Consider the following 26,912-nt stretch of genomic DNA (forward strand, 5'->3'; position numbering starts at 1 on the left):
CTCCTTCCCTCGGTTTCAGACGTGAATCAGATCATCATACAAATATTTAATGACAGACCATGACAAGTTTGTAGATGTAGGGAATGAGGACAGCATACATTAGGGGCACCTGGCCTGGCCAGGGGAGACAGGCCTGGGATCTGAAGGTTGAGTAGGAAAGAAGGAAGAGGGAACTGCACAGCGAGGGCCTGGAGGTAGGAGAGAACAAGCCATATTCCATTCGGGCTGAAGTGAAGCAAGGTTGGAGGGGCCTACGGGAGTTTATTATCCTAGGATCCCTGGGAAGCTCCTGGGGCTAAATAAGAGCAGTGACATGATCAGCTTTTACTTTTAAGAGGCTCACTCTGGCTGTCATACTGAGATCAGCAAGAGTCATGAGCAGGGTGGCAGTAAGATGTGGCTGTGAGAGATCTCCAGGAACTTGACTTATATGTAGGACTAATCATCTGCAGTTTCCAGATTAAAACCAACCAACCAACCAACCAACCAACCAACCAACCAACCAACCCGGACGCCAGTTAGAAAAGTTAAGTAAGATGCCTAAGTTAATACATCTATATGGCATATGGCAGAGGCAGGGGACCATGACTCCAGAGCCCATTCTCCTAATCATGACTCAACCGTACCCAGGGCACTGTGGATTTTCATTGTCACAACGCACAACGTTTCTCACAGCTGTTCTGGGTCAGGGCCAAGGCCCTACCACTCTTCCCCTAAAGGGGCTTTTATCAATAATTTACCACCCAACCTGGGTTCCTGTTGACTTGCCTGATAACAGTATTGGTGGTGAAGACCAGAGGTAGGAGACAGGGAAAGCAGCAGAGAGTTCTACACCACTGCCGATGGTGCAGCCTCCTCACGGAGAAACAAGACCAGAATTGTCCTGTGAAGCAAACACTTGCGATCAATTGAATCTGAAAAACATAGCCCCTACTGGCCATGGATTACTAAGAGAAAATCACCTATTAACTGAGTGCTTACTGGGTACTAAGTGCACCTTCATTACTTAATTGCATGTCGGCTCTGGAAGCCACTGGAGAAAGGAGTCCTAATTCCCTCATTTCCCAGAGAGGGAAACTGAGGCCCGGGAGGGGAAGGAAATTGTCCAAAGTCGTACAGTGAGCTACCGAGGAGAGAGAGGAATGGAACTCTATACAGCACCAGGTGAAGAATACAAATAAAGAACAGAAACAATTTTATGACAGTTTAAGAGGATGGATATGAGGGTTAAATACTCGAAGAACTTATCAGTGGACCGGGTACCTTTGTTTCGATAAAAGGAATCAGGCCAGGAGGTCGGCGGATGGAGCCCCTAAAAACAAAAATCCCTTCGGGACCTGCTCCCCGAGGAAATGCGTCCTTAGCATTTCTTTCTCATCCACAGGCCTGAAAGCCCAGGGTCTCAGCGCGGCCGTGAAGTGGCTGGCCGAGAACCTGTGTGTTCGTTTTACAGGTGAGGAAGGCCGGGCCGACTCCCAGGAAAAAAGGTCAGAGAAAAGCGTTAAGTCGATGATCTGTCTGCCCTTGCGAGTCCTCCCGCGGTCTCCGCTCCAAGGTCTCACCCTCTCATGCGCCTGCCGCCCGACCGCTTCCACGCAGAGGACGCTTCGCCCGGTTACTAAGGGAACCAAGCGCGGCCAGTCGGTTGCTAAGGGGAAGTCGCGTGGTAGAGACACCCTGGGTGAAAGTTGACGGTCACGTGATAGCATTTCTTGGGTGGGGAAATACTCCTACCACCAACCAGCAGTAGAAAAAACAAACGTTTCTCCAATCAGCACTTTCTATGGGCAGGGATATTAGTAGCCCCGCCTCTTCTCCGGCCCCCCAACTTGAGTGATTGACTTGTCTCTTGCCCAATAATAGTAGGATTCGCTAGATTGACCAAAATATAGCTGAATCAAAACACACAGAGTCTCGTTCGGAGGCGGGCCAGGGAAGGTGCCGCTACGCCTGACGGAGATTCCTGTGACCTAGCTCTCAGCTCCGCCCAATGGGGGGCGCCGCGGGGTAGGCGTGGCTTCACGAGGGAGGCGTAGGGGCCAATCGGAGAAGGGCTAGGTAGACTCTGCCCAATAGGGACGCGACAAGGGGTGGGGTCAGGGGCCGGGCGTTCTGCGTGCGGGAGGGTGGGGCGGGGGCAAGTGTCAGTCAGGTCCGGAGTGCGACGGGGGACAGCGGGGCCCCGGGCGGCTGACGGGGGGCCCGGGACGCTGCCGTGTTGTCCGCTCAAGATGGAGTTCCTCCTGGGGAACCCGTTCAGCACCCCGGTGGGGCAGTGCCTCGGTAAGGCCGCGCGAAGGGTGGGCCATCTGGGTGGGCGACAGTGGCGACTGACGGGGCTGGTGAGGACCGCGGGCCTTCGCCGGGCACCGGTGCCACCCCACGGGCCGCCCGGGCATCCTTGCCGTCGGGTGTCTGCCCACGGGCTGCCTGGGCCTGCTCACGGCGCCGGTGCCACACTGCCAGGCGGCTCCCCGAGGCCCAGCTTGGACTCGGAGATGCTCCGCGCGTCCCTCCCGATCCGGGCCCAGCCCCTCCCGGCTCGTGGAGGTGGTGCGGGCTGCTGGGGTCGGCTTGCCTCCTCGCCTGGTGGGAGATGCCACCGAGTGCGCCCTCATCCAGGCCGACGGTCTCGCTGCCACTGCCGCCAGGACCTAGTTCTCCCACACCCGTCTTCCTCCATGCTTATCCCTCTTTTCAGTACCAGCAGCCCTCAGACCGGGCACCCTCCCAGAGAATACTCCCTGCTCTGAGACTTGCTAATTAGAGCTGCAGCTCAGCTAGGCTGTGGGAGGGACTGGGATGGGGGGAACGGTTCCCAGAGGGTGATTATCTTGCCAGGGGGGTGATATCCCTGCACTGCCTCTGGGAAAGAAGGGAGGCCGTGTTATTTAATGATAAGAGCTCTGGACTGGGAATCAGGAAGCCTGGGCTCCAGGAGGGGCTTTGCCAGTGACTCTTCCTATATGACCTTGTGCAAGTCACTGCTCTTTCTGGTTTGACGTTTTCCCTGTCTGTCGAATGAGGTGTTTGGAGGTGAGATGCGCTAGGTCCCTTCAAGTTCTGAAGTTTTGATATTCCTTAGTCTCTGCATATTGACTCTTGCTTCCCTGCTGTACTAAATTTGCCCAAAGCTGAAGTCTTTTGGTGACAGCGTAGAGAGAGGGGTACTCCTTAGTACCTGTTAATCCTATATGGGGGCTCTGGGCACCTGGAAAAGGGCACCAGAGATGACTAGTATCCTGGGTAAGGAAAAACCCAAGGCTATGTGAATGAACACCAGAATGACCCCACTGTATGTATGGGGTTTCTTTACTAAAAAAGCAACTTGCCTTTTCACCCAAGACAGGAACTTTTGCCAACTGATTAGCGGAGAATGTTGATCGGTTTCTTTTAAAACTGGGTTCCTCCTGGGGCGCCTGGGTGGCTCAGTTGGTTAAGCGACTGCCTTCGGCTCAGGTCATGATCCTGGAGTCCCTGGATCGAGTCCCGCATCGGGCTCCCTGCTCGGCAGGGAGTCTGCTTCTCCCTCTGACCCTCCTCCCTCTCATGCTCTCTGTCTCTCATTCTCTCTGTCTCAAATAAATAAATGAAATCTTTAAAAAAAATAAATAAATAAATAAAAATAAAACTGGGTTCCTCCTGGTTGGTGGAAGGACTGGTAAAACGTCTTTTGAGTGGGGACCTTTGGTGTCCTTCTGGGCCTGGCTGGTTTAGGCTGTAGTGATTTGTTTATTTCCTGATTTACTTATTACTTTCTAGCTTACTTTGCAGCCGTTAGTGGGGTCTGGGAAGTTATTGAGGCCTCTTCTGTTAGCTAACTGCCATTTGGGAGCCTTGCTTTTCTTTGTGGTGTAAGGTCTTTGATAAGGGATGATGGACACTGGGCCCGGGGTGTGAGTCTCTTCCCACCTTTACAGACTACCGTGTTTATGTAGATTTTCTTCCTCCTTTCCTTTCCTCAGGTGCTCTTTCTTTTCCAAAACCTCATTTCTCAGTTGGGTATTGAATCCCAACTAGTTATTGGAGGGAGCTGGTAAACTTGAGGGGATTTGTTTTCTTTTCTGTCTCCTTTACAAGAGGAAGCGCCACACCTTGGAAATGCCGGGGTAGCTGGTGAGGGGTAGAAGTTAAAGGACATTTAAAAATATACAAATATTAGGGATTTGGGGGTACATATGAGTGGAAAGAGCATGATGCTTGTCAGGAAGGCCTGAGTTGAGTTTTGCCTTACCCATTTTTTGCTGCGTGACCCTAGAAAATTGTGTGACCCTTCTGAACCTCAGTTTGCTGAGAGAGAGAGAAAGAGAGAGATTCATACTCAGAGTAGTACAGTTTAAGTGAGATGACAGTTGCCGGGGACATAGTAGAGGCTCAATAAATTGTAGCTGTCACTGTTAACAACAGAATAGTTAAGTTAGGGAGAGGATATGGGGGGCAACTGGCCCGTCTGTGACCTGTGAAGGAACAGGCCCCAGCAGTGCCAGCCCTTAGAACAAGACACTTGACCCATGAAGAGAATGAAGCCTCCTGATTGCCAGTTGGTCATCAGGCAAGGCCCAGCTTATTTCACGGTTCAGATAAATTAGAGGATGGAAGGAGGTTCTAATGTATATTCCGTACCGTTGTGATGAAGTGTAAAAGTGATTTTCATGGCATTTAGTATTGTTAGTATTCTTTTAAAAGTATTGCCAGGCGATTCACGGGAGAGAGGGGAGACGGAAATAAAACAAAGCTGATGAGTAAAAGCTAAAAGCAGTAGCTCCAGCTTACACAGAGCAGATCTACAGCTATTACTTGCTTCATCCAGCTGCTCTGTGGAGTAAGTTTTGTTGTCCTTCCCACTTTAGAGATGGGGAAACTGAGGCTCAGAGGAGTGAAGCCACTGCTCAGCTGGGAAGAGGGAGAGCTGAGATTTCATAGCTGTCCTGGTCCTCAAGGGATTTCTGGTGTCAGAGAGAGAGAGAGAGAGAGCAGAGATGCTTGGAGTAACGATCACTAATAGAAGGCCACTGCCTAGTTGAGTGCTCAGTTGAGTAGGGGGGATTGTCAGTGCTCTTAGGAGTCCAGAAGAATTCAGAAGAGCTGGGGAGATAGGACTGGCTTCCTGGAGTCTGAGGGCTGCTCACGAGGGTGGCTGGGAATTCCACAGGCAGAGAGGAGGACACCCTGTGCCTGGGGACAGGTATATGAGGCAGGGAGGGGGGTGTGGGCACATCTGTGTTCACCAGTCTGAGTAGAACAGAGGTGGCGGTGGGGACGGTGGCAAGCTGGGTTTGGGCCCAGGATAAAGCCCTGTTCTTGGGGGCGGGGGGTGATGTCAAAGATGACATTGCTTAGCTGACTCCAACTTTTAGCTTCTCTGGCCCTCATTTTACCCGCTCATAAAGTAATACGTCTCAACGGCTGCTTAGGGCTTGCACTGAAACAAGCCCACCAGCCCAGTTCAGTCGGCCTTCTGAGTGCCCGTGGGTGCCAGGCTCTGGGATACAAATGTTTCAAAGCTGCTCTCAGGGAGGCTTCAGTAGAGGTAACATGTTCACCAAAGGTGTGCTAGAGCTGCAAAGCGTTAGGCTGGTAGTCTCAGGGCTTGGTCATTATTACTATTACCATTTTGTTGTGGTTTTATATCTTTATCTGACAGTCTGCTTGGTTCTCATCTGCATTAACTATAGATTTTTGAAAGGGATGACAGGTACATAGGTATCGAATGTACAGAGCTTATTTGGTGAATCTTCATCTTCATTGTTTTTCTGGACAGCCGCACACACTTATGGTATGGGACTTTCCTTATTCCTTTGGCCCAGACAGCTTTGTTGAGCCTGGTGTCAATGTGCACATCTGGAGTTCTCACCTCCCTCCTGGCAAATTTCTGGATCTCTTTGAGTGTCCGAGGGCACGCTACTTGAAACCCACTGCGCGGATGTGCTTGTGAAGGTCGACGGCGTTTTCTTCCGTCAATGCCTCGTTCATGGCAGAATGGCCCTTCTTCTCACCTGCTTTGTGGGAACCATTCTACTGGGCCCAGGTTGGAAAGGGGGAGGGTAATTATTACTTTCTCTCATGCTTGGGGCCTCACACGGACATTCTAACCTGGTGCTATTAGGTTGAAGGTGCAGCTAAGCCCACAGTCTGACATAGTTACCTGTGTATTCTTGGAGCCATCCTCACTGTCCTTCTGGAAGGTGGTTCCCAAGTAGAATGCATGATTTAGAGCAGAATGAGCAGTAGTATGAGAGGCTAAGAAGTGTGGAGGAAGAAAAAGTACGGCCTTTTATTTCTGGATTTTCTCTTCTGAAACAAATTTCAAAAGGTTACTGCCTTAATCTAAACCCTCCATGACCACTGGGGGTTGGATATCACATACTAGGGTTTCCCCAAATCCGGTCCATGGTGCTCTGCAAGTGGTGACAGTTCCTTGTATTGGCTGGAACACGGTTTCACATTATCCTTTTTCCAAGAGTAAAGTTTGGATTCACTTAAATGAAAAAGATTAGTGACTAGTTCCTTAATTCTGATGGGAATACTGTGCAAGGGGTGAGGTGCCTGCAGGGAGGATCCTCTATTACTCTCTTCATGGTTCAGCTTTCACAGGCCGGTAAGAAGCAGATACTCTGTTGCAGAGTTTGTGCTTGTAGCTTGGTCGGAGTTGGACAGAAACTGCTTCCTAGTGTCTTGGGAATGCTAGGTGTTCCACAGCCTGGCTATTTGTTCCAAGAATAATTAGTTCTCCCTCAGATTGCTATTGCACTTGGCAATTCGCCAAGCCCTTTCACCTCGGTCATTTTGTGTTTGCAGTCCCGTGCGATACACAGGAAGACAATTGAAAGCAGCTTAAAATTATTAAGCACCTACTGTAGGCAACTTCTATATGTGGGATCTCATGTAATACTCACAGTATTTAATTATCTGAGTGTTACTGTTGTCCTGTATTGCTTCGAAGGAGGCTGAAGGTCTGAGAAGTTAGGAGACCGGTGTAAGGTCTTGTGCCAGAGTTAAGCCTGGAATCTTCTCCTGAGCCAGTGCTCTTCCTTTGCTGCCATGTTGCTTCTTGCTCTGCAGACCTCATGATTCAGGGTCAGCAGAATCACCTGGAGGGCTTGTTAAAACAGATTGCTGGGCCCTACTTTCAGTTTCTGATTCAGGAGGTGTAGGCTGGGGCCTATCATTCTACATTTCTAGGTTCCCAAGTGATACTGCTGCTGCTGGTCCAGGGACCACACTTTGAGAACTATTGTTGCAGATGAAAAGTTCTGCTCCCTTAATCTCTTCTTTATCTTTCTTCAAACAGTAAATATGGGTTTTCTTTTCTTTTTTTTAAGATTTTTTAAAATTTATTTGAGAGAGAGCACCAGCTGGGGGAGGGGCAGAGGGAGAGGAAGGAGCAGACTCCCTGTTGAGCAGGCAGCCTGATGCAGGACTCGATCCCAGGACCCTAGGATCATGACCTGAGCTGAAGGCAGACGCTTAACCGACTGAGCCATCCGGGCGCCCAGATGTGGGTTTTCTTATGGATAGACTATAAATGGGGTTATTTAGAAATCTGTCATCTATTGAGTGGCTCTATATCACCTCTCTGTATATATCAGACTAAGTGTTTACCAGGATGCTCAGTTTAGTAAGGGAGTTAAGACAGGTACCTAAATCAGATATGATAAAAAGTGGGGGCATTAGATTGGACAGATAAATGAAGTGAGAGAGTGGAGGATGGAAGGGGTTATTACCTCCAGTAGTAACAGTAAAAGTTTACTGCGTGTGGGGCGCCTGGGTGGCTCAGTCGTTAAGTGTCTCCCTTCCGCTCAGGTCATGATCTCAGGGTCCTGGGATCGAGCCCTGCGTCCTAGGGCACCCTGCTTAGCGGGAAGCCTGCTTCTCCCTCTCCCACTCCCCCTGCTTGTGTTCCCTCTCTCACTGTGTCTCTGTCAAATAAATAAATAAAATCTTAAAAATATATATTTAAAAAAAAAAGTTTACTGTGTGCTACAGACTGAAGTAGGTGCTTTCTAGATCTTGCAGTCTTTTAATCCCCACAAGAATACAGTGAGTAAGGTACTGTGTGAATTCCATTTTGCAGACAGGGACCCTGAGGCAGAGAAGGTCACACAGCTAGTAGGAAGGGAGCTGGAGTAGAATCCAGCATTCTGGCTCTGGGACTGGTGTGCTGTTATGCTCTGCTCCCCTCAGCCAGGGAGGAGGAGCACCTGAGGAAGGAAGGAAGAACTCAGGAAGACTCAGGAGGCCGTGGCCACTGAGCACAGCTTTGATGGATGGGTAGGGATGGAGAAGGAGGCTTAGAGGGCTCTCTCTAGGCAGAGACAGGAAGCAGCCTGAGCAAAGGCTGCTATTAAGTGAGGGGAGAGCATAACAGGATCAGTTCTATCGACTTAGCAAGGGAGAGTGGTGGAAGGTAAGACTGGAAAGGCAGGGTTAGATCTAATGGTGGGGGGCTTCAAATGTTGGCCAAGTAGTTGGGGCTTTCATTGGTGGCCCTGGGGAGTCAGGAAGGATTTCTAGGGAGGAGAGTAGCAGGGATATTGTTACAGAGACAGGGAGGTTTCCCCTTGGAAGTCACCAAAAGGTCATTCTCTCTTCCCATCAAAGCCCCCATCTGCGTGGAGCGGGGGTTCCTCCAGGGGAGTCAGGAGCGGGCACTGCCATTCCTGCGAGGTCTGGGGCAGGGCCCTTCCTATGTGCCCCGGTCAGAGAGGAGAAGTGCTGAGGCAGGTTGGTGGACCACGGGAAGAGGCCTGGTGTTCTGAGAGCATTTGTCCTTAACTGCCTGGACAGCTTACGAAACACCGGTCATGTGGTGAGGGTCAGCCTGCTCCTTGTCCTGCCCTGCTTTCCATGTGCAGGAACAGGAGCGCACTCACAAGGGCTTTGCTCAAGGGCTGTGCTTGCTTAGAGTGGGCTATTTGGGGTATTAAACATTCTCTGTAGAATTGCCATGTAGACAGTTTGAAAAATGCACAAAAAAATGCAAAGGAGAAAAAAAATCACTATAAAAGGCTCTTACAAACTCATTGAGATTCTTCTCATTTCTTGTAATAAGTAGAAGGGGTGGAGTCCTTGTGTATTTCACCCTCCATTTTTCTCTTGGATGGCAACATTGTATAAGTTCTCTTAGCATATTTCTGTGTAATCTACCTGTTTTTTTCTTGGTGGGGGAGGGGCGGATAAACAGTGAAGAAGAGAATGTAAGTAAAGTATCCAGAGGAGCTTTAGTTAAACGTTGTTGTTCTTCACCTAGCGGATATATCACTCAGAATTTTGGGGCTAATCTAGTAGTCTGAAAAGATATAAATAACATTCAGGCTTTTTTTTTTTTTTTTTCCCTGACCCAGCTTGTTGTGGCTAGGAGAGGGGCCTTTAAAAAAACCATTTTCAGGGGCACCTGGGTGGCTCAGTCAGTTAAGCGTCTGCCTTCGGCTCAGGTCAGGATCCTGGGGTCCTGGGATTGAGCCCCGCAATCGTCCTCCCTGCTCAGCAGGGAGTCTGCTTCTCCTTCTCCCTACGCCCCTCCCCCCTGCTGTCCTCTGGCTCACACTTTCTCTCAAATGAATAAATAAAAAATCTTTAAAAAATAAAAATAAAAAATAAAAAGACCATTTTCAGACTTGGTGCCAATTTTAGTGCTCCCACCAATCCTTCTGACCTGGCAGAATGTCTTTGATCTTCTCCCTCCAGTCGGCATGCCTGCTTTCTGGCAGCATGTGCCGCCTCCCCCTCCGGGAAGCTTTCCTAGACCACCCTGTTTATGGTCTTCTATGAACTCACAATGTTTGTTATCTCTATTGGCTCTTTCCTCACCTATAAAATAGCAAATTCCTTAATTTTCCAGGGTTTTGTGGCGATTAAATGAGAGAATGTGTGTGAAGTCCTCAACACAGTGTCTGTCATTCAACTGCTATACTCAGACCTGTTGATTGCTTCCATCCTGCCTGGTACAGTTTCCTGAGGTTATTTATTGTACGTCTTGTCATGTGTTTGTTGCCTTATCTTCCGAATGAGACCGGAGGCTCCCCACGGCAGGATGCATACTTTCTATTTCCTTATGACCTTCACAGAAAGTGGCAGAGTATGCTCTGCACAGGGGCTCACTTCAAAGGTTCTTTTCTATCAGTCTTATTTTTTAGCATCTTTCTAAGCTCAAAATACTGGCCATCATTTACTGATCCTTCAGCATCCTCCAGACATTCTGTCACACACATTATCTCATTAAAATATTTTTTTTCTGAAAACTCCTCTAAGTCAGTGGTATTATCTCTATTTTACAGACGAAGAAATGGCTCAGAGGAGCCAAGAAACTTGCCCAAGTTTCAGTGGTTCAGGGTCGTCCGAGCCGTGTTCCACATGCAGGGAGTCAAGCTCTAGGGCTTTTGTTCGCATTGCCTTGCAGACAGCAAGCCTGGTCTGTTTCCATTTAGACAAGAAGGGCCCTTAACTGATTTCACGTGGGAATTCCACGGAACTAGCATCAGTTCCATCAAGAAATTCTAGAGCAGTAGGGATGCCTGCTGGCCTCTCTCTGTTCTCTTCCAACATGTGGCACTTTTTTGTTTTGGAGTGGAGTCGGTCCCGTCTCTGTCTCTAGTGTGACTTCCCTGTGTGAATTCATTAACTGTTGTAATACTCACTTCCCTGATTTGTAAACAGGGAAGGGGTGTGTATGTGACAAGAATACATCTTACAGGGCTATTAAGAGGATCAATGAGTTACTGTGCGTGAGAGCTTCCCCTGCATCATCTAGACCAAGTGTTCTATGAGGGTACCTGTTTTTATCTGTACTTATTTATTGACTTACTTTTAAAAAACTGTGGTAAAATATGCATAACACAAAATTTACCATTCTGTCCATTTTAAAGTTCATTGACATTAAGCACATTCACACTGGTGTGCAGCCATCACCACCATCTATCTCCAGAACTTTCTTCATTTTGCCTAGCTGAAACTCTGCTTGAAATGATAGCTCCCATTTCTCCCCACATCCAGCCCCTGGCAACAACCATTCTACTTTCTGTCTCTTTGAATTTGACGACTTGCAGTATCCTCACCTCACATAAGTGGAATCACACAATATGTGTTTTTTTGGTGACTGGCTTATTTTACTTAATATAGTACCTTTAAGATTCATTCACGTTGGAACATGTTTCAGGATCTCCTTTCCTCTTAAGGCTGAATAATATTCCATCATATGTATATACTTTTATTTTTTTAAGATTTTATTTATTTGAGAGGGAGAGCGCACGTGCGCACGAGCAGGGGGAGGGGCAGAGGGAGAGGGGGGAAGCAGACGCCCCACTGAGCAGGGAGCCAGACGTGGGACTCAATCTCAGGACCCTGGGATCATGACCTGAGCCGAAGGCAGATGCTTAACTGACTGAGCCACCCAGGCGCCCCTGTCTATACCATATTTTATTTATCCATTCATCCATCTTTGGATACTTGGGCTGCTTCCACCTTTTGGCTATCGGTGAATAATGCTGCTGTGAACATGGGTATACAGATATCCATTTGTGTCCCTGCTTTCCGTTGTTTTGGATATATACCCAGAGGCGGAATTACTGGATCATGTGGTAATTCTGTTTTTACTATTTTGAGGAAGACCTACCATACTATTTTCCAGAGTGGTTTTACATTCCCACCATTTTTTACATTCCCACCAGCAGTGTGTAGGGCCCCAATTTCTCCACATCATCACGGAAACTTGTTAGTTACTTGTTTCTTTATGGTAGCTGTCTTAATGTGTGTGAAGTGGTATCTCATTGTGGTTTTGATTTGCGTTTCTCTAGTCTTTAGTGACAATGAGCATCTTTTCATGTGCGTATTGGCCATTTGTATATCTTTGGAGGAATGTGGGTTCAAGTCCTTTTGGCGGGTTTTTAATCTGGTTGGTTTTTGTTGTGGTTAACGTTGTTGAGTTTTAGGAGCTCCCCCGATATGTCACATGTTAATTAGTACCTACATGATTTGCAAATAATTTTCTCCCATTCTCTGGGTTGCCTTTTTACTCTGTGGATTGGGTTCCGTGGATGCACAGGAGTTTTTCATTTTGATGAAGTCCAGTTTGTTTTTCCTTTTGTCGCCTGTGGCGTCATGCCCTGATTTTTCTGGAGAGTCTAACACGTGCCTTCAGAACAGGGACGCCAACAGTATTAGTCAGCATGAGTCTGCACCAAGAACTGGGCTAAGTACCTACGTGCATCATTTCCTTTCATTCCTGCAGCAGCCATCATTCACATTTTCTAGAGCAGGGAACCAGGGCTTTGAAACTAAGTACCTTCCCCAAGGTCTGTGTGTAAGAAGTGGCACAGCAGGGACTTGAACCCAGGTCTGTGGACTCTAGAGCCCGTGCTCCTAAGCACTAAGCTGGAAAGCTCAGTAATTATTTGTGGAACTGAATGAACACAGAATTAACTTGGAGGCTGAAACTCTGGGCAGGAGTTGTCCCCAATGCAGATGTGCCTTCATGTTAGAAATGATTCACCCAGTTCAGTCCTAGTGGGATTCAGTGCACAAGTGTCCTCATCATCCCAGCACATTTTCTGAGAGTTCCGTTAAAGGATGTGCCTTCTTCCAACTCAGTGAGGCTCTTCTCAGTCATGAAAGACCTGTGTATACTTGTGTATTTACTTTCTCTTTGGATTTGCTTTGGAACTATGGTCTTGAGGGGGGAGGGGAGAGGGGATTTAAACAGATGTTAAGTTGTCTAACTGACCAACTTGCTTTTAAGACATTACCAGCTGCTGTTTTAATCATTCATGAAGCACCAGCCTTGTAGTCTGGAAGGCATGTCAAAAATTCTGTTTCAGGTTTTGGCTTAAAATTGAGTGTAATGGAGAGAGACTGCTCTCTTCGTCTCAGAGAATTGGGCTGCACATCTTTGAGAGCTGGGGACGAGGACGGGGCCCTGTAATAGGACACTGTTGAGTTTTTTGCCACTTCTCAAAGGAGAAATCACAGAGTTCTGGCACGTCATTAGTCAAAATAGGAAATGAGGCCTGAGAAATGATGTTGCTTGGCGTTGGAAAGCAGAATTTGCTAGTGGCTTCCAGAGAGTGAGAATCCCTCATGTTAACTCTGGAAATTCTTAAACCAGCAATTCAAAGACTCACTGAATTCAAGCTAGAGAGGGGCATTAGCGGCATTTGGTCCAAACCCCCCATTTTTACAGGTGAGGAAGCTGAGGCCCAGGGAGGGTGGGCTGTGCTGTTTTTACCCTAACAACACTTTGGACACCAAATGTGTGGGTTTTTGGTTTTTTTTTCTGACCGCAGCCAATTCTGACACCAACTCGGTGTCCTACAATTCAGTCCTGACCTAACTACCTGGAGTTGTTGCAGACCCTGCTGGTTAAGGGCTCAGTCCCACAAGACTTGTCCCCGATTCAGACACCAGTCCCTAGTTCCACATTTTTAGACCAGCTGGCTGTAAATTGGGGGTTCCTCTGACCCCCTCCTCAGGTTAAAGAATTTGCTAGAAAGGCTCACAAAACACAGGATAAACACTTCATTTACATTTACGAGTTTATTATAAAGGATACAACGCAGGAACAGCCAAATGGAAGAGATGCATGGGGTGAGGGATGAGGGCAGGGGGCGCAGAGCTTCCGTCCCCTAACTCGGTGTACCACCCTCCCAACACCTCAGTGCGTTCATTAACTCGGAAGCTCCTTGAACCCCACTGCATAGGCATGATTGATTAAATCATTGGCTGTTGGTGATTAACTCATTCTCCAGCCCCCTTCTCATCCTGGAGATTGGAGGTGGAGTTGGGGCTGAAAGTTCCCAATCCTCTGATGTCCAGCCCCCATTGTGGAGCTATCAAGGGGCCCCAGCCTCTAGTCATCTAATTAGCATACAAAAGATACTCTTAGCGCTCTGGAGAGTCCCAAGGATTTTCAGAGCTGTGTGCCAGGAATTAGGGACAAAGATCAAATAAAAATTTCTTTTTTTTTTTTCTTTTTTAAGATTTTATTTATTTGATAGAGACAGCGAGAAAGGGAACACAAGCAGGAGGAGTGGGAGAGGGAGAAGCAGGCTTCCCGCTGAGCAGGGAGCCCGATGTGGGGCTCGATCCCAGGACTCCGGGATCATGACCTGAGCCGAACAAGACAGACGCTTAACGACTGAGCCACCCAGGTGCCCCTTATTTTATTTTATTTTATTTATTTATTTATTTATTTTTAAAAAGATTTTATTTATTTGACAGAGAGAGAGAGACAGTGAGAGAGGGAACACAAGCAGGGGGAGTGGGAGAAGGAGAAGCAGGCCTCCCGCCGAGCAGGGAGCCCATCCCAAGACCCTGGGATCATGACCCGAGCCGAAGGCAGACGCTCAACGACTGAGCCATCCAGGTGCCCTAAGATTTTATTTTTAATCATCTCTGCACCCAGTGTGGGGCTCGAACTCACAACCCTGAGATCAAGACTCGCATGTTCCACTTACTGAGCCAGCCAGGCATGCCCAGAAGGGGTAGTTCTTGACCTAGACTCACGAAGGCAAGTATTTTTTTATTGTCTGAAAGTTAATCACGTTCACACATAATTTGGTGGGGGTGACTAGGTCTGGGTTTGAAGGTTGAAATGAAATTAGTTCATAAAATCACCTTTGGTATTCTGTTTCGGCTGTTTTTTCTGGCAGTCGTCCAGAACAGACAAATGAATCCCAGGCTAGCACTTGGAGGCCTGGGATTGGTCAGCAGTGTGTGGCTGACTTGCTGTGTGATTGTGGGTAGGTCACATTCTACCTCTTTGCTCATTTGAAGACGGTGAATTGTACAACAGAGTCTCTGAGTTCATTTCCATTTATAGCTTAAGGCCTGAATCAAAGTGGCTTTTAGTTTTTCTTAAGTGAGACTTTTAGCCTTCATAGAAGGTTCTTTTGAATCTACTTTATATATATTTGTGTGGATTTTTAATTTTTTTTAATTTTTTTTTTTAAAGATTTTATTTATTTATTTCAGAGAGAGAGAATGAGAGAGAGCACATGAGAGGGGGGAGGGGCAGAGGGAGAAGCAGACTCCCTGCCGAGCAGGGAGCCCGATGCGGGACTCGATCCTGGGACTCCAGGATCATGACCTGAGCCGAAGGCAGTCACTTAACCAACTGAGCCACCCAGGCGCCTGGATTTTTAATTTTATGTATGTATTACGCACACACACACATTTTCTAACACATTTTTCCTTGAGAGACAATTTACTTACGGTTGAACTACACAAATCTTAATTGTTACAGTTTTCACAAATGCATTTGCAGTTGTAACCCATACCTCTGCTAAGATAAAGACTTTCACCATCACCCCAGAAAGTTCTCTCCTGCTCCTATCCAGTCAGCCCTCCCCTACAACACACCCCTTGCACAGGTAACCACTGATCTCAACTCTGTCATCAGAGTTGAGTTTGCCTGTTCTAGAAGTTTCTAGCATGGAGTTGTACAGTGTGTGCTCTTTTGTTTGAACCTGAGTGGTATTTTGAAGAGGCTTTCTGCTTTCTCCCTTTAGTCTTAAGAAGTCATGTGCATTCTTTTCTCCAGCTGCTGGCTTGAAAGGTCATGTGGTCTGGGGTCCTGCTGGTCCCCATGAGCTGCTGTGGTTTGAGAAGTGAGGGCCCTCTGCCAGGGGGCCACCATATTGTCTGCTGAGTGTGAGGGAAGACATGGAGAGAACAGCTTGACTTCCAGATACTGGGTTGGGTTTGTTTCTATAATTATTGGTGTCACAGTCTTCTCACTTGTCAACTGGGCAAATTGGATCTACCAGCAGACAAAAGAGACTAACTCTGACACCCGAAAATGTCACTCGTAATGGCACGTTTCTGACAAGGTGCCCATGAGATACACTCATTTCAATTTCATAAATACTTTTGAACATAAAGGCAGATTGCTCCAGGGAGCAAGAGCAAAAGGAAGGGAGGTTCCGGAAGGGCCGAGCAGATGGACCGGGGAGCCAGACTGTGATGGCGGTTCTGGGGGCCTCTTGTGGCTGCGGAGCGTCACATCAGTGGGAGGGGATTTGTTTGTTTGCTTTTCTTCATAAGGTCTTTAGGCTTTGTTTCCTTTTCTTGGTTTACACCGCCTCTAACTTAGTCCCACCCTGCTCCTGCCTGGGCCATTGCAGATACCTTCCAGCCGGTCCCCTTCGTTCCATTCTCCCTCCGTTTGTACACGACCACTCAGAACTTGGGACAAATCTACCAGAACCTCCTGGAACCCCCTGTCTCCTTGTGAATGGATTATAAACATAGCCTGGCATTCAAGGCCTCACTGATCGGGCTGCTTCCTGTCTACTCTCTACCAGACCTTTGCATGCACCCTCCCTGCCTATGTTCCTCGGGCTCCTTCCCTCTATCTCTTCTCCCTTCCTATCTCATTGAACCCTCTTGACCTCGTGAGCTGGGCATTTTCACTGCCCACCCCCCCCCCCCCCCGTGATGACTTTCTCAGAATCACAAAACCAACAGGACCGAAACCCTGTGGGGCCTACAACAGCCTGTGTGCTTCCTATCACCCCACCTGGGCTCCCATGGTGTTGGGTGGAGGTGAGGGCAGCTCACTGGGTCAGGAATTGGCTGGCTCCATACCCTATTTGTGCATGTGCTGGTGGGTGGGACTTTCCTCCTGGGTTGAGGCCAGGCGATGCTAGGGCTCTGCCCCCTGTTAGTCCTGTTTGGGACCTTTTCTGTTCCCCAAATGAATGGTGATCTCCTTTGGGGGGACTGTGGTTCTTCATTCTCCTGGAGCCAGGGAATGGGGCCTGCCTGCTTGTCTCCAGCAATTTTTAGGAAGATTTCTGAAACCAGATTGCTGCTTCTGATTACTTCACTCTCAGGGGCATAGAACAACTCTTTGCATACTTTTTATTTATTTATTTTTTAAAAAGATTTTATTCATTTATTTCACAGAGATCGCAAGAGTAGGAACACAAGCAGGGGGAATGGGAGCGGGAGAAGCAGTCTTCCCGCTGAGCAGGGAGCCCGATGTGGGGCTCGATCCCAGGACCCTGGGATCATGACCTGAGCCGAAGGCAGACACTTAACGACCGAGCCACCCAGGTGCCCCTCTTTGCATACTTTTTAAAAAAAATTATGGTAAAATGCACATAACACAAAATTTATCATCTTAACCATTTTTTTCTTTTTTCTTTTTTTTAGAGATTTTTATTTATTTGAGAGAGAGAATGAGAGAGAGAGCATGAGAGGGGGGAGGGTCAGAGGAGAAGCAGACTCCCTGCTGAGCAGGGAGCCCGATGCGGGACTCGATCCCAGGACTCCAGGATCATGACCTGAGCCAAAGGCAGTCACTTAACCAACTGAGCCACCCAGGTGCCCCTATCATCTTAACCATTTTAAAGTGTACAATTCGGGTACATTGACATTATTGTGCAACCATCATGAACATCAAACTCCAGAAGTTTTTTCGTCCTGCCAAATTGAAACACTGTACCTAATAAACAACTCCCATTTCCCCCTGTACACCCCCCCCCCCCCCCCCCCGGCAACCCCCCCCCCCCGAATTTTTTTTTTTTTTTTAAGATTTTATTTATTTATATGACAGAGAGAGACAGCGAGAACAGGAACACAAGCAGGGGGAGTGGGAGAGGGAGAAGCAGGCCTCCCGCCGAGCAGGGAGCCCGACGCGGGACTCGATCCCAGGACCCTGGGATCATGACCCGAGCCGAAGGCAGACGCCCAACGACTGAGCCACCCAGGCGCCCTCTCTCTCTGAATTTGATGACCCTAAGTACCTCATGTGAATGGAATCATACAGCGTTTGTCATTTTGTGACTGGCTTATTTCACTTGACATAATCAAGATTTATCTATTTTGGAGGATGTGTCACAATTTTTTTCTTTTTTTTAAGGTTTATTTATCTATTTTAGGGTCCCCTGGGTGGCTAAGTCAGTTAAGCGTCTGCCTTCAGCTCAGGTCATGATCCCAGGCTCCTGGGATCAAGCCCCACATCAGGGAGCCTGCTTCTCCCTCTCCCTCTGCCTGCCACTCCCCCTGCTTATGCTCTCTCTCTTCTTCTCAAATAAGTAATCAAATAAATAAATAAATCTTAAGATTTATTTATTTTAGAGAGAGAATGAGAGAGAGCATGCGAGCAGGGGGAGAGGTGGAGGGAGAAGGGGGAGCGGTGGAGGGAGAAAGGAGAGAGAATCTCCAGCAGATTCCCCCCTGAGCATGGAGTCTGATCTGGGCTCGATCTCACAAGCCTGAGATCATGACCTGAGCCGAAATCAAGAATCAAATAAATAAATAAAATCTTAAAAAAGATTTATTTATTTATTTTAGAGAGAGAGCGAGAGAGAGCATGCGAGTAGGTGGAGGGGTGGAGGGAGAGGGAGAAAGAGAATCTCCAGCAGATTCCCCACTGAGCATGGAGTCTGATGTGGGGCTCGATCCCACAACCCTGAGATCATGACCCGAGCCAAAATCAAGAATCAGATGCTTAACCGACTGAGCCACCCAGGCACCCCATAATTTTTTTCCTTTTTTAAGCCTGAATAATATTCCATTATATGGATAAACCACATTTGTTCCGTTCGTCCATCTTTGAACCCTTGGGTTGCTTCCACCTTTTGGCTGTTGTAAATAATGCTACTATGAGCAGGGGTGTGCAAATACTTATTTGTGTCTCTGCTTTTAGTTATTTTGAGTATATACCGAGAAGTGGAATTGCTAGATATGGTACCACTATTTTTAATTTTTTTGAGGAACCTCCATACTGTTTCCCGCAGTGGCTGCACCATTTTACCTTACCAACAGCAGTGCCCAAGGGTTCCAGTTTCCCCACGTCGTTGCTGACATCGTTGTATTGATAGCAGCCCATCCTAATAGGTGTGAGGTGGTTGCACACTTTTTGGGGGTCTGTCATTAAGTACCCACATAAATCCAGGATTGTTCAGAGCCAAAGTGAAGGATGTGTATCTGGAGTAAGGCAGAACATCAGTACCGGGGAGAGTGTTCATTTTTCAGCAGGTTGTATTTGCTAAATGACGCTGTATGGTTGTTGTTAAACAAAATTGCTTTGTTGGTGGCCACCTGGTCTTCCGAATTTCGAGGCAGTGGTGGAGCCGAGGGCCTGAGGGGTCACTTGTGGCTTCAGTGACAGAACAGAAATCAGAGCCTTCGGTGGGCTGGTAGCATTATCGTGGCCCCTGGTGGATTGATGTCCTCCAGGAGAAGATACCTCCTATCTTGGGGGAAGCTTACCGCCCTGGGTGCACAGTCAGGTTGCAGTGTGATGGGGTGGGAGGGGAGTGGGACAGCCCCCCAGGGTCTCTGAGTGCCTGCCCTGCTTGGTACTGGTGAGACACAGTCACCACCCTCAGCGAGTTCCACTGAGAGGGAGATAAACACACCATTTCAGTGCCATGGGGAGCCTGCGATAGAAGTGGGGACAAGGCCCATGGCAGGCTCAGAGGAGAGCAGAAGGAAGATTCCTGAGAAGCGCTGGCTGAACCTGGTTTTGAAGGACGAGTAGGAGCTGGCCGGAAAGAGAGAAGGTAGTTGGAGGAGGGAACAAGCCATTGGGCTTGTCATTGAACTTCATCAAATGCGTGCTTTTGTTTGAATGTCCCAAGTGCTCTTTGTTTTCCAAACCTGATAGACTTAGGCAGAAGGGTGTGGGAGGGTACCTGCCTCCGAGCCCCACGGAGGTGGGTAAAGGCGAGGAGAGCAGCCTTTTGAGTAGGTCTCCCGGAAGCCCCATTGCAGTCCCGTTGTGGTGGTGGGAAGGCTGCCTTGGAGAAAGGCGCACCCGCCCTCCCGGCCTTCTTGTAGTGCAGGCCCAGGGGGAAGCGGCGTCTCGGCGTGACCACCGGCCTTCCCCAGGCTCCACAGCTCCTCTACCCCAGAGGCTGCCGGTGCTTGGTTTTTTTGGTGCCCACTGTTTGTTTGCCTTTCAGCGAATGGGCATTGACCTGCGTGCTCGTTCTTGTTGCAAAATGAGACAATAAGAAGTGTATTCTGTATGAAGTGCGAGTCCCCGCTTTCCCACCCCCACCCGGCTCCCCAGAGGTAACCCGGTCGGCTGCTTAGTGCGTGGTCCTTGTGCCACGAAGTTTCTTTTGTGCAGTCGGATCCTGCTATGGGTTTCATTCTGCAGCTTGCTTTTGTCACGCCATTGTGTATTTGGGAGCTCTTTCCCCAGCAGCGTATTCAGATGTACTTCATTGTGCAGAGCGCCCCGTAGAATGGATATGCAATTTATTCGGCCATGCTCCTACTAGGAGGTGGTGGGGTTTTGTCCTTAGAAACAATGCTGTAGCGACGTATCTTTGTACACTTACACATTTCTTTGGTTTAGCTTCCCAGAAGTAAAAACCTGGGTCAGACTCTAGAAGCATTGGAAGCTTTGGGAGAGACTGCCAGACTCCAAAACGATGTTCCGCATTAGACTCTCACCAGCAGAGCCTGAGTTCCTGTTTTCCCTTCACCCTCATCAGTGCTGGGTGTCTCCTACATTTCTGCACGTCGGCAGAGGGAAAAGGCATTTGGTGGGTGGTGGTCCACGCTTCGTGAAGGAAAACCGGCTCTGAGATGTGTGCATTAAAGCTTGCGGCCTTTGGCTAACTCCCTTCCTGAGTGCCACGTCGTCGTATGGAAATGCAGAGAACGTGCCTGCTGGCCCAGCTGCGGAGACGCTCTGTTCCTCCTACCTCCTTGGCCTCCCTCTGCCTTCTATCAGGCCAGCCAGGACCTTTGCTTTTCTTGTTGAAGGGTTTGCTTCCAGGAACTCTTTGGGTCAGCATTTTTTATTTTTTATTTTTTTAAAAGATTTTTTAAATTTATTTATTCGAGAGAGAGAGAATGAGAGAGAGAAAGAGCACATGAGAGGGGGGAGGGTCAGAGGGAGAAGCAGACTCCCCGCCGAGCAGGGAGCCCGATGCGGGACTCGATCCCGGGACTCCAGGATCATGACCTGAGCCGAAGGCAGTCGCTCAACCAACTGAGCCACCCAGGCGCCCTGGGTCAGCATTTTTTAGTTGGCTTTCCTCTGAACTATATCAAGTGCCTCCCTTCTTTGTGCTGCCTGCGTGCCAGCCGTGAGGGGTCCGCAGCTCTCCGCCGCCGCCGTGCCAGGGTAGTGACCCTGATGCCCGCACTCACGGTCCCTGCACGTTACTGGTCACACGCTAGCCTTGAGAATCCACAGGGTCTCCCTCCTCGTCGCTAACCCGATACAGTACACTAAAGTCAGGCGTTTTGCACATCCTTTCATTAGGGGCAGAACAGAGGAGTAAAATTCTGTTTCCTCCAAATCTGAGGAACACTGTCAAAGGCTGGATTGCAGATTTGGGTCCCTGCCAGAGAGCTAGAAAGGGATTGAGGGGAGGAGGGAACTGCCACTTATTGAAGGTTGCTGGTCATTCTCCTTGCAGCAACCTCTAAGGCAGTGGTGTGATTTTTCTCTGATTTATAGCGAGGCTGAGTCACATGCCAGCGACCTCCCAGGGAGTAAGTGACAGAGCCCAGAGGTGAACCTGGGTTTGCCATAAAGTGCTGTCGCTGCTCATGGATTGGCTACAGGCAGATCCCAAGAGATGCCATCCCAGAGATCCTCCCCCTAGAGGCGAAGGTGAACTAGGACCTCCTTCCTAGTGGGCCTTCCAGGTCTGTTGGTCACCTGGAAAAAGAAACTGCGGTTTCTCCTCCTGACCTTTCCTGTGTGTCCAAGCTCTGGCCTGGGGTTTCCCAGATACCAGGGTTTCCATGAACTCCTGGGGACCACCTTCGTGAATCTCTTGTATCCAGGAGTCACCTATGCTGCTATTTATAGAATATATATATTTTTAATATTGAGTCACTTTTTTTGCTTGGGCAAATTTGCTTTTAAAGGACCTTTATCAGTACTGTAAATTGAAAACCAGTTTCATTTGGCAGTGATCCAAAATAAAAATAAATAAATACAGCGAGATCAAAACAAGGTTATTCTAGCTGGGTCCTGTCGCCGTCCTAGGGCTCCCAGCCGAGGCCTACTCCTTGTTAGAACGGGAGCATTCATAGTGTTGGAACAGCCAAACTAGGGCAGAAGCAGGAGAATCTCAGGAGGACTTATTTCAGTGTTTGAATAGCACCTCCCTGGCCCACTTAAAGTCACCCACTGGTGGTCCAGCCTGCTCTTTGGGGAGTGCTGCACTAGCTTCTGGCTACCCAGCATCATGCCTGTTTTCGAGGCACACTGCCTGTCTCTGAGCCTTCACTTCTGCCTTTGCCTCCACCAGGATGGCTCCTTCTCTGCCTCCCTTGCACTTGTGGTCAGGTTCTGCCCTTCCTGCAAGGTGTGGCTTAAATCCCATACTCACTAAGCCATGGCCTCTGATCACAGAGCGACTGTCGTCCTCACCCCAGATGTCCAGATTCCTCCAATTACATTTTTCATAGATCCATCCTGGCACAGGTCAGGTTATAGAGTAGGTTGAGTATGTGTGCATGTTTATCCTGTGCGACTCTGAGCTGTGGGAAAGGGTGCTTTGTAGCCTTTATTCTCCAACCCAGCGGGAGCCCCTGTGGGCCGGGACAGGCTCTTATTATAAGAACTGAAGTGTCAGGATGTGCTCTTCCCTGCACTGAGCCGTCTGTTCTGCCATGCTAGATGTTCAGACAGCGTTGCTGGTGAGCTGGGTCTCCCTGGCCAGTGTTCCCCACTCTAGAGCAGCACCTGCCACGGGGAAGAGGTGGGCTTGGGGACCCTGAGCGGCAGGTGGCACCTATATGAGAAATGGATGGCATGAAGCCTCCGTGGGGGGACAGTGTCCCAGTGGTACCGAATAGTATCAAAGCCAGGTCTTCCGTAGATGCCCAGGGGCCCTGATGTTCTCTTGGCTTTGACCTTTGACCTGCTTTGGCTTTCTGGCTCCAGCTCCCCATTCACCTGGTCTTTGGGACAGTCTGCTCCCCAAGTGGCCCCCTCTGGCATTTTGACCCCTGCTTGGCACTGTCACTTTCTGGCATTGCCCATGACCCACTGTGAATAGGCCTGACTCTGTACCCAACCCCGCCCCCAGAGTCAGCATGCCCACATCTCATGGCCTGGCTGGCTTTGGTCCAGAGGGGTATGGGAGGGAGGCTGTGTGGCCAATAAGGGAGAGAGAACCAAAGGCTCCATCCCTCTCCATCCTCTGCTGCTCTCACTCTTTGCAAGAGCAGGTGTGGACGGCAGAGAGGGGCACAAGGCTGCTGAGCAGGTTGTGCTCTGGGGCTGTTCCTGCTTTGAGAATGGGGAGCCTTTTTCTCATTTGCTCGAAGCTCTGTGTGGGCCGGCAGCAGCCCTGAAGAGCTGTGGCCTTCCCCTGCTGGGCTCCACACCCCCTCCTAGGTAGGGACCAGGCGGCGTTCATCTTGGTATCCAGAGGGCCCAACGCTGCTGGTTTCAGTGCAAGGTCAGTGCATAGAATTTACTTCAGAATTTACTTGGTCTACACCAGCTTCAGTTGGTCTTTCAAAATGAAACTATTAGACTGGGGAACTTAATGAAAGATAAAGGCAGTGCCAGGATACAGGCATTTAATGGCTCTGCGCCTCAGTTTCCTTGGTTATGACTACTGCATATCTGTTCGTTCAAACTGGATAAAGCATATAAAGCACATGACTCACTAAACGGTCTTTTCCTCCATCAAAAATGTTTTCGAGGGGGCACCTGGCTGGCTCAGTCGTGGAGCATGTGATTCTTGATCTTGGGGTCGTGAGTTCGAGCCCCATGTCGGGTGTAGAGATTACTTAAAAATAAAATCTTTAAAAAATAACTGTTTCTGAAATGAATGAATTTTTTTTTTTTATATTTTATTTATTTTTTTGACAGAGAGAGACACAGTGAGAGAGGGAACACAAGCAGGGGGAGTGGGAGAGGGAGAAGCAGGCTTCCGGCCGAGCAGGGAGCCCGATGTGGGGCTCGATCCCAGGAGCCTGGGATCATGACCCGAGCCGAAGGCAGATGCTTAACAACTGAGCCACCCAGGCGCCTCTGAAATGAATGAATTTTGAATTTGGAAGGTGTGTGCTGGGAAGAATACATACTGGGTTTTTAAAAATAGAACACAAGTTTTACTTTATCTTAATAGTCTGACCCCTTGTGCTGCAGAAAAGTTAAAAATAGATCACGAGGGCGCCTGGGTGGCTCAGTTGGTTAAGCGACTGCCTTCGGCTCAGGTCATGATCCTGGAGTCCCGGGATCGAGTCCCGCATCGGGCTCCCTGCTCGGTGGGGAGTCTGCTTCTCCCTCTGGCCCTCCCCCCTCTCATGTGCTCTCTCTCATTCTCTCTCTCAAATAAATAAATAAAATCTTTGGGGCGCCTGGGTGGCTCAGTCGGTTGAGCGACTGCCTTCGGCTCAGGTCATGGTCCTGGAGTCCTGGGATCGAGTCCCGCATCGGGCTCCCTGCACAGCAGGGAGTCTGCTTCTCCCTCTGACCCTCCCCCCTCTCATGCTCTCTCTCTATCTCATTCTCTCTCTCAAATAAATAAATAAAATCTTAAAAAAAATAGATCACGATATGTGTATTTTCTGGAAAGAACAAAAACTTTGAAATCAGACAGATTTCAGCTTGAGTCTCAGCTCTACTAACCTGTTTGAGCCTCAGCTTCCTCAACTGTAAAATGGGGATACGAATCCTACTTTTTAGAGCGTGGGGGCAGTAGAGGAGATGTTTGATAGAGCTCCCATAACAAAATATCACAGACCTAGTGGCTTAAACAGCATTTATTTTCTCTCAGTTCTGGAGGTGAGAAGTTAAAGATCAAGGTGTCTGCAGGTTTGCTTTCTCTTGAGGCCTCTCTCCTTGGCTTACAGATGGCTGCCTTCTTGCTGTGTCCCCTCATGGCCTAACTCTGTTTGCACGCATCCCTGGTATCTCCTGGTGTGTCCACATTTCCTCTTAGAAGGATAGCAGTCAGTTTGGATTAGGGCCCACTCTAGTGGCTTCATTTTACCTTTATAATTTCTTTAAAGACCTACCTCCGAATATAGTCCCATTCAACATATGAATTCCGGGGAGTGTTGGGCAGGGGGTTAGTGCACATCCAATTTAACCCATAACATTTGCAAAAGAGCTCAGTGCATGGTGGCTAGCTCTTCCTATTTAACTCCGTGTTCTTGAATTCTTGACTCTTTCTTGCCACAGATTATCACCAGATTCCACACAGTATCTAGTGTGTGTGGTCATCCTGAGGGCCGGTAGTGCTATTCAGTATCTTCCTAACCCCCAGGTACTTTCTGTTAAAAGTAGACCGATATGGTTGGCTCACATTTAGAGACCAAACAGGCTTCCTTCAGTTTCTGGACCAGCTAAGGGTCAGTAACTCATTGTTCAGCAAAACCCAGGCTTGACTTTATAAAGTTAGCAAAGGATTATGCTTTAAGTGTATAAAAATTAAGATAGGAAGGAACAAAGTGCTAATAAAAATTGAATCAGGTGAAACATTATCGTGAGTAAAAGAAGCCAGACCCAAAAGGCCACATGCTACATGATTCCACTTACATGAAATGTCCAGGATAGGCCAATTTATACAGAGAGAGAGCTGATTAGTGGTTGTGAGGGCCTGGGATGGGGGGTGGAATGGGCAGCGAGTGCCCATGGGTATAGCATTTGTTTTTGGGTTGAGGAAAATATTCTGGAATTAGATGGTGGTGATGGTTGCACAACTCTGTGAATATACCAAAACCCGTTGAATTGTACCACTTCTAAAGGGTGAATTTTATGGCATGTGAATTGTATCTCAATAAAGCTGCTATTAAAAAATTAAATTGGGGTGGTGGCAGGCTTCTGCGAATGGCTTTCCTTTTTTTCTCTGTTCCTCAAGTCTTCTGTAATTACTTTTTTTAAGTGGAGAAACCCAGAGTCCTACATTTCACTAAGATTACCTGGGATCCAATTTTGTGTGGTGCCGAACGCCAGCAATGCAAAGAAAATCCCCGTGAAATATTAAGGGGTCACTTTGGCTCCTAAAATATCAACTACCGACTAGGATTTACAGGCCTATAAATAGAGAGAAAGTGGGTATGTACGTGATGAAGCTTGGTAATGAATTTGATGAGCTGTAATGAGGGTCTTCTAAGAGAGGGTCTGTCTTCTCATCAGTAGCAACTCTGCGGGTCGTAGCCGTGCTAGCTCTTTATTGTCTCATGGAGTCCCAACTGATGTCGGGCGTTCAAATCCAGGCTTGTGTCCTTGTGCGTGGATTCTGTTAGAGAACTGCTAGCTCCTAGTTTGACGGTGTTTTCAATCCAAGAGATTTCTGAGCCATATATATTTTTAATATATGTTAAATAATTCACCAAGGAACGTGTGTGTGTGTGTGTGTGTGTGTGTGTGTTGAAACGTTGGTGGCTGCCTCACTTCCAATGTGCCGGTTTCTACCCCATTTTTAACCTCACTGGTCCTAGAGGCAGGCTGCTCCTTGGTTAATGACATAAAATCATCTTTGAAAGAAGAGCTGAAGACTTTTGCATTCTCTTTTGCCAGCTTTGGCTTTAAATCCACCCTTTGGTATTTGCAAAGGTCAGATGAGCTATTTTGGTGTCCGCGGCCCTGATTAATGGGAAATCATACATTTCCATCGGCCCCCGAGGATGAAGGATTAGTGCGGCGGCGGCGGCATCTGCTGTAATGTCAGAAGCGTGGTGTTGGGAATTGCAGGCGCAGCAGGCCCATGAAAAATGGAGGAGGAGGGACGCTCCTCCAGCGCTGGCCCCTGACGCGTTTTTCTCCGTTTGCAATCATGCAAACATCTCCAGGAGCATTCGTCCTCCTCCGTTAAGCCTTGTTGCTAAGAATTTAATATGGAGAGCACAAGTACCCCGTTCCTGAGAGGGCTGTGGGCCCTGTGTGGAGGTCTCTCGCTGCCCTGCCAGGAGGTTCCTCCGTTCCCTGAGAGTCGGCATGTTTGCGTTCGGCTTCTTACCCCTCCTCATAG

General features: G+C 48.4%; 1 protein-coding gene across 9 annotated transcripts in view; it reads left to right on the top strand.

Annotated features, from left to right (window-relative positions):
- The first annotated feature begins 2,127 nt into the window (after positions 1–2,127).
- Positions 2,128–26,912, top strand: part of TOM1L2 (target of myb1 like 2 membrane trafficking protein) — a 120,213-nt gene continuing 95,428 nt past the window's right edge. For 8 of the 9 annotated variants that reach the window (XM_021694640.2, XM_021694641.2, XM_044921470.1 and 5 more), the window contains exon 1: positions 2,159–2,283. In XM_021694640.2, the coding sequence (XP_021550315.1) occupies positions 2,232–2,283 (52 nt within the window). In that variant the 5' untranslated portion in view covers positions 2,159–2,231. Of the gene's footprint in view, positions 2,284–26,912 lie in introns of all 9 variants that reach the window. The other variant, XM_044921468.1, reaches the window with a different exon arrangement.

This window comes from Neomonachus schauinslandi, chromosome 15 (genome assembly GCF_002201575.2).
Source record: "Neomonachus schauinslandi chromosome 15, ASM220157v2, whole genome shotgun sequence".
NCBI lineage: Eukaryota > Metazoa > Chordata > Mammalia > Carnivora > Phocidae > Neomonachus > Neomonachus schauinslandi.